This window comes from Budorcas taxicolor, chromosome 15 (genome assembly GCF_023091745.1).
Source record: "Budorcas taxicolor isolate Tak-1 chromosome 15, Takin1.1, whole genome shotgun sequence".
Lineage (NCBI taxonomy): Eukaryota > Metazoa > Chordata > Mammalia > Artiodactyla > Bovidae > Budorcas > Budorcas taxicolor.
In genome coordinates, this window is record NC_068924.1 from 31611360 (window position 1) to 31628490 (window position 17131).

At 47.7% G+C, this 17131-nt stretch overlaps 1 protein-coding gene across 1 annotated transcript in view; it reads left to right on the top strand.

Annotated features, from left to right (window-relative positions):
• SORL1 (sortilin related receptor 1) overlaps positions 1-17131 on the top strand; it is a 162350-nt gene that overhangs the window by 92381 nt on the left and 52838 nt on the right. The window contains exons 17-23 of the mRNA XM_052652557.1: positions 838-1010; positions 2061-2192; positions 4407-4498; positions 6157-6403; positions 7085-7223; positions 12947-13120; positions 15566-15679. Of these exons, the coding sequence (XP_052508517.1) occupies positions 838-1010; positions 2061-2192; positions 4407-4498; positions 6157-6403; positions 7085-7223; positions 12947-13120; positions 15566-15679 (1071 nt within the window). The remainder of the gene's footprint in view (positions 1-837; positions 1011-2060; positions 2193-4406; positions 4499-6156; positions 6404-7084; positions 7224-12946; positions 13121-15565; positions 15680-17131) is intronic.

Genomic DNA, 17131 nt, shown 5'->3' on the forward strand with positions numbered 1-17131 from the left:
TGCGACCCTGTGGACTGTAGCCCACTTGGCCCCTCTGTCCGTGGAGTTCTCCTGGCAAGAATACTGGAATGGATAGTCATTGTTTTCTCCAGGGGATCTTCTCAACCCAGGGATCGAACCTGGGTCTCCTGCATTGCAGGCCAATCTTTCATGTCTTAGCCACCAGGGAAGCCCATTTTACAGTTGTTACTGGGGTCAAACAATTCCTTATACATAGTATGTATGTTGTGTAAGTATTTAAGTAGAAGGAGAATCTTCCTGATGACTATGTTGTAATACATTCTGTAGGTGGCCAGGAACATATATATTATTACTTTGAAAATAGAATAGGTTGATATGATTGCTCTGTGTAATGAACAATATTGAATGGGTGAGCAAATAGATTAGAAAACTTAGCTATAAATCTGCAGTGAAAAGTTCCCTAGTCAGTGAGATTATGGTGCCACATGACGCAGTCCGTCCTGTGATGAGGAGGGATGTGCTGAGTGGTATGACTATTTTCATATGTGACAAAAACTTTTAGGTTGAGCTCTGAAGCTGGATATTGGAGCATGCCTACTATGGAGGGCAGGGCTGTGGAGGACACAGATTTGAGGGGAAAAAAAAAAGTAGCTGTAAAAAGCAGAGATTCATGAATGTCTGAGTAGCTTGGCCGAGGCAGAAATGTTACTGCTTTACTCTCCTTCTAAGTTACGATCCCGAAGTTCTCACTTGATTCACACCTTGTGCCATCCATGGCTCTGAGGCTTCTGGGTGAGAAAGAGGTAGGTCGGACGTGCAAGGACCCCTTCAGCACCCCCAGGCCCACCCACCCTCTTGTCTTGTGTGTCTGTGCAGAGGAGAATGAGTTCATCTTGTATGCCATGCGCAAGTCCATCCATCGCTACGACCTGGCCTCGGGGGCCAACGAGCAGCTGCCCCTCACCGGGCTGCGGTCAGCGGTAGCCCTGGACTTCGACTATGAGCGCAACTGCTTGTACTGGTCCGACCTGGCCTTGGACGTCATCCAGGTGTGTCTTCCCTGAGTCTGCTTGTGGGGGCCCTGCCTTGTGACTGCTGAGTCCAGGTAAACCTGTTTCAGAGTGTTCTAAGGAGATGGGTATTTGAGGTTTTTATCTCATCTCAGGGCCAATGGATGACACTTTCCAGTTTTCTGTTCTAGTATTTTCTTTCCCTGCCTACCTCTGTCCTTATGAGAAAAACAGAGGGAGCCCTCAAATCTGCATTCTTGCTTGTAAGTGAGGTCTTCCTTTTCCTGCTGGGAAGATCTTAGGGCTCAGTATGTAGCCCTCTTCGTCCCTACTATCATAGCCACTGCCTCGTTCGTGTCCTTCTTTTCAAGCCCTGATATAGTAGCTCTTGACTTCTGTGTAGTTCACGTAATTATCCACTTCAGCTATTCCAAGCACAGTCAAGAACCAGAAAGTAAGCTGTAAAGATCGCTGGGAAGGCCAGATAAATGGCCGTTTGTAGACCCATGCATTTTAAAGAGAGCTCTTTGATCTTTTTTCATTGCCTATTTAATCCTTTTATAAAAGCAATTCTAACAAGTTTTATCTGGACTTCCAACCCAATAGAAATTTTACAGGGCCTGGGTATTCGAGGAGGTGGGGACAGGGAGGTGGGGAAAGGGGCTGCTGCCCGTGGCTATCCAAGCAGTAGCACCTGATGATTTGGAACCTCCGAGGGAGGAAGGACTATAAAAAGCAGACACAGGATCTTAAAAATAACAGCAGTCTGGTTTCATTTATTTTAAAAGCAAGCAGACTCATGCATCTTGGTCATCTCTGCCTCATTATTGTGATACAGCATAGCTCAGTGACCAGTGTTCATGACCATCATGCAGGAAGATATAAATGACTCGGTTCTGTTAAGGTATCCTGCTTCAAACAGGAAGCTGTAATCCATTTAAGAAATGCTTTTAGTGAAAACGACTTCATGCATGTGGAACACTGCCCTTGCCAGTCAAGCCAGTTGAATAAGCAGGTTCCCTTCGATGGAACTGATTTGGCTGGAGGTCGTGTGCGCATTTCACAGTATTTCTTCTTCTGTCCCTTCAGCGCCTCTGTTTGAACGGGAGCACGGGGCAGGAGGTGATCATCAGTTCTGGCCTGGAGACAGTAGAAGCCTTGGCTTTTGAACCCCTCAGCCAGTTACTTTACTGGGTGGATTCTGGCTTCAAGAAGATTGAGGTATGTGCCTTCCGTGCTGTCTGTGATTAAGCAAGCAGGGAGGCGCTGGGCTGGGAGCCAGATTTGACAGAGGGGGAAGCCAGTGTGTCCAGCTCCTCTGGAGATTCCCTGAGAATTGCAGAGAAAGGGGGTCCCGTGTGCAAACGGGATGCCTGCATCTGTCAAACAGATTTCATTAAGATACCTGAACACTTGTATTGGGGCTAGCAGCAGCATAGCGCAGTAACTGTAATGATAATGATACCGTGGCATTACTATAATGCTGTAACATCCACACTCCAGTATTACGCTTTTAGTGTAATGAAGATAATATTGTGACTGCCATCTTCATTGTGGTTGTAATGTGGTTGCCATACTCATGTGGTCGTTCTCTGTTGGAACCACTTTGCATGAATTCTCTGATTCATTTCTCACAGCTGCCCTGTAAGGTAGGTCCTCTCACCTCCTCACTTCACCTGTCTGCACCTGAGCTCTGCAGAGCCGAGAGGGGTGAGAGATCAAGGGCTCCTAGGCATGCTCAGTTCCTGCATATTCCTGCTGGGGCCCTGGGGCACCATCTCAATACCTCTTTACACTGACTTCTGGGGAGGCATGATTTGTGTAAGGCGCAATAGAAACAGGGAGACCCAGAGAGACAGGACACATCACACAGCAAAAGCCACAAACTCGAGAGACGGACCTGGGTTCAGTCTTTATCCCTTTTTTTCTTATTTTAAAAAAGTGTTTATTTTTATTTATTTGGCTGCACCAGATCTTAGTTGCAGCACTCAGGATCTTCTTTCATTGCGGCCTGCAGGATCTTTAGTTGAGGCATGTAAACTCTTGAGTTACAACATGTGGGATCTAGTTCCCTGACCAGGGATCGAACCCTAGCCCCCTGCATTGGGAGTTTGGGACCTTAGCCACTGGACCAGAGAGAAGTCTCCTAGTCCTTTTTTTGGTAGCTAAATGACTCAGGTGAGTATCTTATCCCCTCTAAGCTTCAGTTTCTTCATCCGTAAGATGAAGATTCCATTGTTCAGTCAGTCAGTTGGCAGGTGCTGTGTCCCGGCCCACTGGGTGCCAGGTCTGGTTTTAGATCCTGATGATACAGCAGGAGGCAAGACATGCAGGTCCCTGTGCTGAGAGATTAGGTTTTAGTGGAGGAAGCAAAATAACAAAGAAGGAAGTCTGTCTGTCCTGTTGGTGCCATGTGCTGCAGTGAACATCACACAGGGTATGTGATTGCATGACGGGGGAGAGGAGGTGTCTTCGAGGTGACATCTGAGCTGAGCTCTGACCGAGCAGGGATCATTGGAATGTTCCCCTCATGGGACGGTTGAGAGAAAGGGTGGAAGGATGCATAGCACTGGTCACATTCTGAGCCGTGCATCGGTGGTCTTGTTGTTACTCTTCCTCTCTCTTTTTTTAATTGAGTGTGCTCAGCGCTTTGCTAGAAGGATGCAGGTAAAGCTTGACTGTCTATAGGCTCACAGTGTAAACCCAAATACTGTGTGTGAAATGGTGAAAGAAGAGTCAGTGATGAGAACTATGGATGTCCATTGATCAAGGTGGATCAGAAAGGTTAGCAGAGGAGGGGTATTTTTTTTTTTTTAATTTTAAAATCTTTAATTCTTACATGTGTTCCCAAACATGCACCCCCCGGAGGGGTATTTTGAAGGAAGGATAGGATTTGATTAAAAAGCAGAGGACAGGTCTTTGGGGGATACATGGCAAGAGCAGACAAGAGTGGGTATCAGGCTTGGGGGTCCCTGAGAAGACCAGTCTCCCTGCGGTTGTAGGGGCTGATGTGGAGGAGAGAGAATGTGGAGAGAAAAGAATCTGGGGACTCTGACTTGGTGAGGTAGTGACATTGAGAATTTATTTTATGGATAAAGCAGAGACATTGGTGGCTTTGGAGCTTGGAGTGGCAGAGGCGGGTGGAGTAAATAAACACGCAGTGAACACTTACTTTGTGCAGGTCATCACACCCCCAGAACTGGGGGTGCAGGTGATGCTGGCTTCTCTGTCAGACCCGGTGAGAATTGCTGCCTGAGCCAGAGGAGGGAGCAACTCAGTCTGACTGGAGAGCAGGGCAGGTTTCCCAAATCAGTCTGCAGGGGAATCCAGTCACCATAGAGGACAGTGGGTGGGAACCAAGAAGGAAACTTTGCAGCATGGGTCTTATAAGGAGCTCAGACCCCTCTCAGCCTTTCCCTCTCCTTTATTTGTCAGGTGGGGCATCCAGATGGCGACTTCCGCCTCACCATTGTCAATTCCTCTGTGCTTGATCGACCCAGGGCTCTGGTCCTCGTGCCCCAAGATGGGTGAGTGTGGTCCCAGAGAAGATCCATGTGGGTCCAGGGCTGCCACAGAGTCTCTTGGAAATGCAAACTGCTGGACAAAAACTTTTTTCTGATCATTGTGGTTGAAATAATCTAGGAAGTCTTGGAACTGTAGCTTAGTCATCCTGGGCAGCACACTCCATCCCCTTTCTGTTAGCAAGCATCACAGTCTGTTTAGGCACCCAGATGTCTCGCAGCTGTGGGGTGTTTCCCTAACAGAAAGTAGTATTTAAAGTCTCTCTGGACATAGTCAGCCCTGCTTGAATATTGTAAGGAGCCTTTAGCTTGAGTTTCACGTGTGATACAAATATTTAAACCATTCCTTCTTTTTCCTGCCCCCAGCTTGTGTTTTCTTACCAGCAGTTTGCATCCAAACTGGAAAATGGGAAAAGCAGAGGTGCTTCTTATTAATTTATTGCTAACTTAAGGAAACATACCTAAAAAGGGAAATTCTGGATTAGTCTTTCTAGCATTTGTGATTGAGAAATCAGTTTTTAAAAGAAAATTCTGAAGGTAACATATGCACTTGGTTAAAAATATTAAAAGAAAGTAGAAATTTATGAAATGAAAAATATTGGTTTCTTCTTTTCACTTTCACATTTTCTAGGAGTAATCATGGTTAATATTTTCTTGTGTCTCATTCAGAGTTTATTTTTACCCATGTACATGTGTACACCCTTTAACATACAGAGACACATATGCACATACATGCATCAAAGAGGATCATAGGATATTTACTATTTGCATATTTTAAAAATATTAGTATGGTTGGAAGATTTTTAAATCTGAATGCATGTAGATGTTTAGATGTTTTACTGTTCTTTTCTATGTACCATAATGTAACAATTTACAGATTAATATTTTTGTGTATATATATATATATATACACACACACACACACACACTTAAATATATATATATGTATGTGTGCACATCTACCTATATATGTATATTTTTTGCTAGTATGGACAATGGGCTTCCCAGGTGACTCAATGGTAAAGAATCCACATGCAATTCAGGAGACCTGGGTTTGATCCCTGGGTCAAGAAGATTCCCTGGAGAAGGAAATGGCAACCTGCTCCAGTATTCTTGCCTGGGAAGTCCCATGGACAGAGAAGCCTGGTGGGCTACTATCCATGGGGTTGCAAAGGGTCTGACACAATTTAATGGCTAAACAACAACAAATGTGACCAATGCTGATGATGAACATGTTTGTGCACTCTCGTTGCATAACTTGATTCTATCTATAGATAAATTCCAGTGAAAGAATTTCTGGGTCAGGCAGTTAACGGGCTTTAAGTAGCATAATTAGAGATTACAAGGCAGAACTAACTGGCTGAATGCTTGGCACTTTGGAGGAGCATTTGAGTGTCCATCTCCCCATTCTTTCCCCAATGGCTCAGTGGTAAACAATCTGCCTGCAGTGTTAGAAGATGCAGGTTCCATCCCTGGGTGGGGAAGATCCCCTGGAGGAGAGCGTGGCAACCCACTCCAGTATTCTGGCCTGGAGAATCCCACGGACAGAGGAGCCTGATAGGCTGTGGTCCATGGGGTCTCAAAGAGTCGGACACGACTGAAGCGACTGAGCACGCACACTCCCCATTCTGATGGGATGTGTGTTTTTCCCTGTTTTCGCCCAGGGTGATGTTCTGGACCGACTGGGGGGACCTGAGGCCTGGCATTTACCGGAGCAACATGGATGGTTCGGCTGCCTACCGCCTTGTAGCAGAGGATGTGAAGTGGCCCAACGGCATCGCTGTGGACGAGCAGTGGATCTACTGGACGGATGCCTACCTGGACTGTATTGAGCGGATCACTGTCAGTGGCCAGCAGCGCTCCGTCATCCTGGACAACCTCCCGCACCCCTACGCTATTGCTGTCTTTAAGGTGGGACCTCAGCTGTTCCCAGCATTGGGCTACCTGTCTACGTAGGTGAGGAGCAGACTGAGGCAAAGAGCCTGCTGTCTCTGGGTTTTTACTGAGATGCTTATCTAACTTGTAGAAAATCAGCTCATTTCTGAATTGGAGGCAGTTTCTTTCGGCCCCTAGGGAGGGATTCCAGACCCAGCTGCCAGGGATCCAGGGTGCTCATCATTCTCGTTTCAAAAGGTTGAAGTTCAAGGTTGGATCTGATGAAAATTCCCGGCTTGCCTTTCAGTGTTGGTAGCCTCCGTTGGGCTCCGAGTTCCCGTCTGTTGTGCGGTTTGCTCTCTTCATTCCCTGATGTCTTGAGATGAGCCCCACCCTGCCTCTTGGGGGCCTTGTCACTTATGCTTCAACCCTGCAACATACAGTAGTTCTTCAGATTTTGAACTCAAGGGTTGAGCTTGTGGTCACACTCAAACACTCATCGGATAGTTTCTTTGGGGCGGTTCCTTCAGTGTGGATATTTGGTGAGGTCTGGATAAAAGCACTGATTCCTGCCTTTAACTGCCATCTTGCTCACGCCAATCATTCATCCAGGGAATGTTAGGTGTCACTCCACAATGGAGTTCTTGTTCTTAATGCGGGTTCTGAGTGAAAGACAGGAGAGCTGACTAATGAGTGAATCTAATCTCATCTTTTTAGAGTGAGATATACTGGGATGACTGGTCACAGCTCAGCATCTTCCGAGCTTCCAAATACAGCGGGTCCGACGTGGCCATTCTGGCGAGCCGGCTCACGGGGCCCATGGACTTGAAGATTTTCTACCGGGGCAAGACGACTGGTAAGGCAGCATGCCCTCCTTCATCTCTGTCGCGTTGATCTCTCGAAAGGGGCTGGGTGTGGGCAATCCCTGCTGAAGCAGGATCTGGCAGCCTTTGTCTTTGTTATCACGACAACATGCACATTATTTAATTTCTTCCTAATGACATCTTAATTTCTTTTCTAATGATACACAAACAGCTGGAAGACAGCGTGTCTTTGCCTGCCTGGAATGCTGGCGTTTGGTGGGTAATTACACCCTCCTTCTGCCTCTGGCCCCTGACTGCTGGGCGGTGTGGCTTCTCTTGCAGCCCGAGAGGCCCAGCGTACCCTGCATCTTTATTTGGCACCTGGACGGGGAGCCATGCTGTGCTGGGTGCTCAGCCAGTGCTGGTTCCCGATAGGAGTCCTGTCTTCTCTGGTTGCTCAGATGACGGATTGCTCACTGAAACCTGCTCCTCTTGCATGGCAGAGTCTAGTTATAGGATGACTTATTTCTTGTCCTCACCGTGAAACTCTAAACCCCATGAAGAAGGAGGTTTTGTCTTTTTTGCTCAGTAATCTTACCAGTGCCCAGCAGTCAGTCGCTGCTCACTTCATAGTTGCTGAAAGAAGAAGGGATGGGGCAGGGGAAGCCTTGCCAGGTCCTGTAGAGAATGAGTATCTGAAAGATGATGGGGTGAGGCTTCAAGACCTGCTGCCAGGCTCTGCCTGGCTGTCCTGGGATCTGAGACCGTTCAGTAGGATGCCTTCTTCCTTCTTCATTACCCGTTCTGTTTGTTGATCTCCCAGTAACACTATTAATTATGGAGGAGAGGGATCAGGACACCCTCCCCCCCATCCCCCTGCTGAAGAATAGTCCCTTTAAGAAGAACCTTCTTTATCTCAGCAGGACTCAGTAGCATCCTGGGTCTGCTGACAGCCCTTTATTGACAGACTGCTAGGTTTCCTGTTTTGAACTAGAACGTGGATGTTGTCTTGTGGTTTTTGGCTGACCCCGTGCTAAGAGAAAATTGACTCTCAGGGGAAGTAATCGGCTGTAGATATCACTGCTGTGCTTTTGGGACTGGAGAGGGGAGCATGAGAGAGGGGAGCACACTTAGAAAACTATAAAGAATCCTAGAGATGGAAGTCTGTATTATTGTTGTGCCTTCGCAGCTGACTGTGAGATGGGCAGGGCTGGCATTAGAATCGTGGTTTCTCAATTAGGGAACGGAATCTCACATATGAATTAGCTTTCCCAAAGGCCTCTCTCTTATTTAGGAGCTGGGTTTTTTGTTCCAGTTCTGCCATAAAACAAAGAAGTCACATTCTTTCCTAGAGGAGGTGCCTGTTTTGAAATAGGAAGAAAGAGACAAAAAACAAAAAAAATACAAAAGAAATAAGTGAGATAGGGAGAGAGGACTCCTGCTTTCCAGCTCTAGTGGTTGAAATCTCAGGGCTTTTGACAGAGGACACCCACCCCTACTGATCCACCCCGCCGGCAAGCTGAGGGAACGATCAACGTTTCTCCAGGTTACCTCCCCATCTGGAAGAGCAGGTCTGTGTTTTGACATGTGCTTGTGAGCACCTGCTGGCTGAGCACACGGCCTCAGCCCCTGCAACTCCGTGTTCAGATGAACCAGAGAACCCTGGTTTCCCCCCCACAGGCTCGGCTGGTCACTTCATCCTAGCTGCCATGCTGTACCCCTGTGACCTGGAGGCTACTCTGGCTAATTTAAATAAGTCATCAAGGGGAAATACCAGCCTGTCTCCTGCCTCCAGGGGACCCGCTGTCCACAGATGCAAGGCCGGGGAAGCACGTCTGTCATCTTTCAGGCCTGTATGAGCTCAAGCACTTGCAGTGGCCTCTGGCTGCCAGCACTGCCTGTCTGCAGTGGGTGCCTCTTGGCCTTGAACTTGTTTGCTCCATCCTGCCTGCTCTGTTGGACATGGAGAGCATTGCAAATTTATGACGGTATTGGCCATCCCTGGTGCCAAGCAAGCTTTATTACCTCTGTTGTCTGTTCCTGACACATCCAGGACTTTGTACAAGCCATGTGTAAGGTAATAACAGCAGTGATAAAGGACATTCACTCTAAGGGATTTTGCTGTGTCATAAGCACCACACTGATTTCCTTCGTCGGCTTGTATAAGCTCAGGTTGGAGAATGAAATGGCAACCCACTTCAGTATTCTTGCCTGGGAAATCCTTTGGACAGAGGAGCCTGGCGGGCTTCAGTCCATGGGGGTCACATCAGAGTCGTCATAATTTAACAGTTTCCCCCAAGTCCATCTGTATTATTAATTTTACAGATGAGAACCCGGAAATGAGGTTCAGTAACTTCTCTCCATCACACATTTAGTTAGTGGTGAGAGTTTGAACCATGACCTAGCTGACTTCAGAGCTTGAACTTCCAAGAAAGCAACAGGCTATGTTCCACCTCTCATCTGTTTTTGGATTAGCAGTGCCCTGGTGTACGACAGTGATTTAGAAGTCTTAGGTTTTAGTGTATTCTTGTTTAGGACGATGAGAATTTTGTTCATGTGCAGTGTTGTCAATTTAGAATATTTAGTTATAAACAGGCGCATTCTTTTTTTTTTTTGTCTTCATACCTGGTTGTTCTTACACAGGGTTCCTGGAATTAACTCTTCGTAGAGAGTGTTCTTTTCTTTAAACAACTCTCTCAGCAGGGCTACTGGTGTATTCAGTTGATGCTGCAATGGGTTAAACTGTTTCGGAGTTCTTGGACTGTTCCTTCAGAGCCTGCAGTAAACACATAGTTTTAAATATCTATCATGAGGGTGACTATTTACCGTACTGGGTAGATCTGATTTTGATATTGTCGAGTGTGTGGATGGTTAAGCCAGATAATAGCAGTGTTGGCTCCTCAGAGGGTTCTGGAGAAATTTTCCAAAGAGGAGATCTGTGAATGTCCTGGATATGCCCAGTGAAGGCCTCACAGGGCTAAACGTTTGGTCTCCGACAGGGATGTCTTTGGAGATGGAGGCTGCCAGCTGCCCAGTCTTCACGCGGCGCCCCTGGCCCACACGAGACCGTGGTGCCCTAGGGCAGGGCTCTCTGGCTGTGTTCTGATGGAACTCTGCCACATCTTCCCTATGTTCTCCCAGGTTCTCTGTGACCAGTGCTCCCGTATTCTGTACTGTGGCTTTGTGTGTTTATTTTAAATATATATATATATTTATTTATTTCTTCATTCATTCCTGTGGCTGTCCCAGGTCTTAGCTGCAGCTCTCGGAGTCTTTAGTTGCAGCGTGTGGAATCTAGTTCTCTGACCAGGGATTGAACCCAGGCCCTGTGCATTAGGAGTGCAGAAGGGAAGTCCCTGTGCTGTGGCTTTGGACCTGCCCACACGTGCCTGCCCTGCCTACTCCTTTAGGATCAGTGACTTGGTTGCACGGTTTGGGGTTTGTCCCTGGCCGTGCCTCTCAGATTACAGTTTCATTCATGCCTGTGGGAGCCAGTCTCCAGAAATACTGCTGCTCCCTTTGGGTTCTGTACTTTCAGTTTTCTTCTTTGGGTGGAATCACTTACCCTGCATGTGAAAATGTCACTGATGCTATTTCACAGACTCCATGTGAAAATACTCCTGTTGATGAGTATTTGTTAAATATTCTATTATTGTTCAATTTCTTGGAACATCAAATGACATGGTGTCCCTTGAATACAAAGAACATGTTCCAGAACCCCAGATGGGGTTGTTTTTGTTATTGGCAGCTCGGCATTCACTCCTGCAGCCCACAGCACGTGCATTTGAGATAGCGGGACAGGCATCTGCCCACGGAACAGATGAGAGGGAGCTAGTTCCTGGCATCTCTGCTCCCATCAGCAGGTTATTCACTGTGATGATCCAGCCTGTCGGTTGATGGAGTCTTTTGCAGACCCCTTTGAATGTTTCATCAAACAGATCTCCCCCTGGTTGTGTGTATTTTATCCGCTTGGTAATGCCTTGTGCTCTTGGATCCTTAGCATCAAAGCAATACTGTTGCTGTATCATGAGGAATTTTATTTTTTACGTGTAGTTTATACCAGTTAAACACTGAGGAGACGCCAACACATTTGCAGCTTACGAGTATGTCATCACTTGTCTCATTACCAATTTTCATGAGTGAACCCTGTTTCCCAACCTGCAGGCCAGGATGGCATAGGCTAAACTTTGGCTGGCTGGAAACAGATTACTTAGATTTGATTCTGGTGGGGTCCTCTGTCCCTGAGAGGGCACAACTGAAGAATCTTTATCAGCTGAGTTTTACCCAAGCATTTACATTTATTTTCCCCAATTAAACATTTACTTATTTATTTATTTTTGGCTGTGCTGGGTCTTTGTTCCCAGGTGGCACTAGTGGGAAAGACACATGGCTGCCAGTGCAAGAGGTATAAGAGACACGGGTTCAGTCCTTGAGTTGGGAGGATCCCTTGGAGGAGGAAATGGCAACTACTCCAGTATTCTTCTCTGGAGAATCCCATGAACAGAGGAGCCTGGCAGGCTGTAGTCCATGGTGTCACAAAGAGTCAGACACGATGGAAGCTACTTGGCACACATGGGTTTTTGTTGTTTTCTGGGCTTTTCTCTAGTTGTGGCGAGCAGGCTTCTCATTGAGGTGGGTTCTCTTGTTGAGGAGCGGGGGCTCTAGGCATGTGGGCTGGAGTAATGGTGGCACATGGGCTTAGTTGCTCTGCAGCACGTGGGACCCTCCTGGATCAGGGGTGGAGCCCTGGTGGATTCTTAACTCCTGAGCCCCCAGGGAAGCCCCTATTCAGTTCTGATTATAAGTAGTCACAGGCAAAAAGAAAAACACACAGTTCTTAGTTTATATGACTTTCACGTTGCTTGATGATTGTATCACATTTTCAGCTCTTGAGAAATGGTTTCCTCTGTTATAGCTCCTCTGTCTCCTTCCCAGAAGGATGCGGGGGATAGAAAACATCTCCGTCACCGTGCATCCACAAACGTTCTCTCTCGAGAGTGCGGTGAAGGATCGTATGGACTCTAGCTGGCATTCTTTTTGGGAAGCTGAACCACAGAAAAGATTGGAAATAGTGGACTAGATCAACGTTAGCTGATCCTTATGTGGGCCCATTGCCCATGGATTTATTGCCTAATGGGTATCTGGTCGGCTCCTCACTGAGCTCAGCAGCTGTGCTCTGATAGCACAAAGGAATTAAGGAGGCAGACTTGGATTTTTGTCTGGGGCCTGCAGGTGCTTGGGTGTATGTTTGTTCTAGTTAAGGGCTTTTGGGTCACAGGGCACAGAAAACCGCTCAAGGTAAAAGTGCTATGGGAAGAATGAAGGGAGATGGGAAGGAGTCCGAGAGAGGAGGCACAGGTGTGTTCATGGGGACTGGGGCCGGGCCCAGCCGAGCCCCACAGCCCCCGCAACCCGGGTACCCGTGTCATCCTTCCTTCTCTTCCTAAGTCAGCTCTATCCTCTTGATGCTGCAGACTGATCTTACCTGCCCGCCTCTGACTTGCACAGGTTTTTGCCTTGCATCCCCTGAGACACCCCCGGGCGACGACCCTCCTCCCCGCAGCAGCTCCCTGCCTACCTTGTGGTGTCTCACCATCCTCCATCCAGATTCCCAGTGGGCTTGGTTTCGGGGCCATCCGATCCAGCTGGGGCCCCACTCACGCTCGCCACTTCACCTTTTTCTTCCTGTAAAAGGAGTCGTCCCTGGGTCTCAGGCCTGCGTTTGGCGCCCCCTGGTGTCTGCTAACCCGGCTGCTGCCGCCTGTCTCCTCTCCAGGAAGCAATGCCTGTGCGTCCCGGCCTTGCAGCCTGCTGTGCCTGCCCAAGGCCGACGGCAGCAGGAGCTGCAGGTGTCCAGACGGTGTGTCCAGCAGTGTCCTCCCGTCCGGGGACCTGATGTGTGAGTGCCCCCATGGCTACCAGCAGAAGAACCACACGTGTGTCAAAGAAGGTGTGTCCCCTTCTTCCTTTTCTGCCCATCCTCCCCCTTTGATGTGTCCTTGATACACTCGTGTTTGGGGTTTTTGAAAATGCCCAAGGTAGACAATAAAACCCTCTAGACACGGGCATCCTAGTTCACCTTCCAAGGCCCGTGGTCCCTAAGTCCTCACCCAGGGCAGGCCCACACTGTTCTTTCAAAAATGAGTTGCTTTTGGGTTAAATGTCGGGGGATGCAGACCTTCCTGTGAGTGCACCTTTCTTTTCTTTTTCTGCCTCTTCCTCTCCTCATCCACCCCACACCAATCATCCCCAGCTCCTCCTGCTTCTGTAAGAGTGCAGGGTACAGTTGGCCCACCCTGACTTTAGCAAAGGACTCCTGCAGAGCTCACCTCGTCTCATCCAGCAGTTCCCCTCCCTGCCCAGCCTAGAAACATCAGAACTTTCTGACCAGTTTTGCAAAGCACTTCAAGTCTTTCCTCTTAAGCCACAGCCAGATGCCTGCAGCAGCCTCACCCCACTCCCCCTTGGAATCTGAACACACAAACTCTAACATGTCACCTTGAAAACCTGTTACATCTTTCTTTCCTGTCTAGTTTTTCCTTTTACCACTTCCCCAGTCCCCAGCCTCACATTTCTTTCGGGAAGGTGAGCCCCTGGCAAAGTATCCTGTTGATAAACATGGCCTGAATTCCTACCTTTCCTTATTCTCAAGCTTGTATTTGCTTTGTAATCATAACTTCCCCTGTCACAGCAGCCTTTGAGTCCAGGGAAGCAAAAACTGCAAAGTGGCCTTCTGGGCCCTCTTAAAAAATACAGATGGAAAAAAGATGAGCCTTTTTGTCTAAGACACAGGGCACTCTTTCAGGCACTGGTCATCATCTTAAAGTTGTTTGGAAAGAAATGGGGTTAACACTGAATTGCAGGAGGAGGAGAAAAGGGCCTTTCTGTATCCCTGTCAGAAAGCCTTTGCTTAATCCAGACAGGAGGCCGGTCATCACGTGTTCATAAGCCAGTTGACTAAACAGTGCACTTTTTTTTTTTTGTTTGCTCTGTGTGAGGAATTATGACTGCTCACTTTGAAGGAGTCATGGGGTAGGAAAAAATCCTCAAAAATATGTAAAGCAATCTCCATAATCCTCCTGGTTGTTAAATTGAACACACATGAACATATATGACCATATATAAACTATAAACTATAGATACAGATATACTGAATATGTGTATATAAACTATATAGGTATAGATAAACTGAACAGGTATAGATATACTATTTAGGTATAGATAAACTATATAGGTAGAGAAGGCAATGGCAACCCACTCCAGTGTTCTTGCCTGGAGAATCCCAGGGGCGGTGGAGCCTGGTGGGCTGCCGTCTATGGGGTCGCACAGAGTCAGACACGACTGAAGCGACTTAGCAGCAGTAGCAGCAGCAAACTATATAGGTATAGATATGCTGAATATGGATGTTTGGGTAATGGCTACACAGGCTTCCCTTGTGGCTCAGCTGGTAAAGAATTTGCCTGCAATGCAGGAGACCTGGGTTCAGTCCCTGGGTTGGGAAGATCCCCTAAGGGAAAGGCTACCCACTCCAGTATTCTGGCCTAGAGAATTCCATGGATATCCATGGGGTCGCAAAGAGTTGGACATGACTGAGCAACTTTCACTTCACTTCTCTTCTGTGGCTACACAGTCCCTTAAGGAATTCCTTGTGGAGTTAGTATTTTTTTTTTTTTTTCTTACGGCTACGGCATGTGGGGTCATAGACTGGGGATTGAACCCACACCCCCTGCAAAGTATTAACCACTGGAAGTGCAAAGTGTTAGCCACTGAATGGCCAAGAAAGCCCCTGGAATTAATATTTTATAGTGTTTATATGCAGAGAAGGCAATGGCACCCCATTCCAGTACTCTTGCCTGGAAAATCCCATGGACGGAGGAGCCCGGTAGGCTGCAGTCCATGGGGTCGCTAAGGGTCGAACACGACTGAGCGACTTCACTTTCACTTTTCACTTTCATGCATTGGAGAAGGAAATGGTAACCCACTCCAGTGTTCTTGCCTGGAGAATCCCAGGGACAGGGGAGCCTGGTGGGCTGCCGTCTATGGGGTCACACAGAGTCGGACACGACTGAAGTGACTTAGCAGCAGCAGCAGTGTTTATATGTCTCTACTTGCTAGATCCACCTGACACCATGACTCTCCTTTTTCATCATTGTAACCCCCTCTGCTGCTCCTAGAGGCCTCTCCTCCTTCAATTTTAATTAAAAGAGGAGAGAAGGAGGTCTCCTTGGATGCTGGTTTCCCTCTGGGTACCTGTGCAAAGCATCCCGCTTCCCCTTTGCTGTCTGAGGCATGTTATTTGAGGAAGATGAATGGAAACTCAGAATAGAAAGTCTCATGGTCCAGCAGGAAGAATGATATTGGTTTTATTTTCTCCTCTGCCTCCCTCCATGGCCAGAGGACACCTGTCTCCGCAACCAGTATCGGTGCAGCAACGGGAAGTGTATCAACAGCATCTGGTGGTGTGATTTTGACAACGACTGCGGAGACATGAGCGACGAGAGGAACTGCCGTGAGTCCCTGCTTAGCAGAGTTTTTGGGAGGATAGGCGTTTCCTGGTACAATCAGCCCCTCCTGGGCGGGGCCTGGAGCCTAGGGCCCCCATGATCAGTGATACCCATTTACGTGCCTGGAGAAAACATACTTCCATACCCTATTACATGTGTGCACTTCCCAGGTGGCTCAGTGGTGAAGAGTCCGCCCGCCAATGCAGGAGACATGGATTTAGTGCTTGGGTTGGGAAGATCCTATGGAGGAGGAAGTGGCAACCCACTCCAGTATCCTTGCCTGGGAAATCCCATGGACAGAGGAGCCTCGTGGGCTGCAGTCCATGGGGTTGCAAAAGAGTCAGACGCAAGTGAAGGACTAAGCGTGCACGTGAGCACATTAGATCTATATTATTATTTAAAAGCAAAGCCATGTAAGTAAGCTAGGTACTCATTAGAAGAGATTTACAAATAAGCATTGCAGGGTTGAAACTGAGCTGGTTTGGGAGACAGGCAGTCTGGGCTCTGTGGCCCTTTCCCAGAGATAGAGCTGGTGACCTGAGACAGGTGACCGGGTGATAGCCCTTGAATTTAAATTCAATGTTCAACCTTTTCAGGGATGGGGAACAAGTTTTCCCTTGTTACCTCCAATTAGGGGATGCCAGCTGCCTGCCAGGCTCAGGAGTGGTTGTTCAAGCTGAGTAGTGATGCCAGTTTTGGCCTGCGATGTGGGAGCGTTGGTTTGTGTGCATTTAAGTGTCTTTGGAATATGTAATATCTAAAGTCTAATTGTTAAAGTATGTGATTCTGTTCAGCAGCGTTTAGGACAAACAAATAACTGCTTATAGGGGATACTCTGTTTACTGCAGATTTGGCCGTCTTTCCTTCAGTTAACTTTTAGTGGCTTTGACATCATCTCCTAAGGAGGTGTTAGTCAGTAGCGTGCTGACCTATTCACTCAACAGGTGTATATTGAGGACCCTGGTGTTCCAGGCTCTGTGTTGGGTTTGGAGATAAACTGGTGGTTAAAGTGGACACAAGAGTTTACAGTCGGAAGTGGGTGGTCAGAGAAGTAACCAACCAAGCATATGTGAGCCACGGGCCCTGTAATGGGGCAGCACCGCCAGCCTTAATGAGTCTTAAGAATGGCACCCAGGTCAGACCTTGGGAGGGTCTTAGGAAGAGCGGGCAGAGGGGAGCCAAGCAGAGCTGCAGGGAGGAAAGTTCCAGGGAAGGCGTTCGCATGGATGAAAGCCCCGAGGTTGGTGTGTGCATGGTGAGCAGTGGGGGCAAGTAGGAGGGTGAACGGGTGCATGAGACCTTTGAATTTTATGAAAAGAACAGTTTGCAACCCTTGAAACGACAGGCTTAGATTTTGCCTTTGGAAAGCTAAGACGTGGGCAGAATGGATGAGATGGAAGAAAGGCCAGAGAAGGGAAGCCAGACACCCATCTGAAGCCTTCTCTTTTAAATATTTG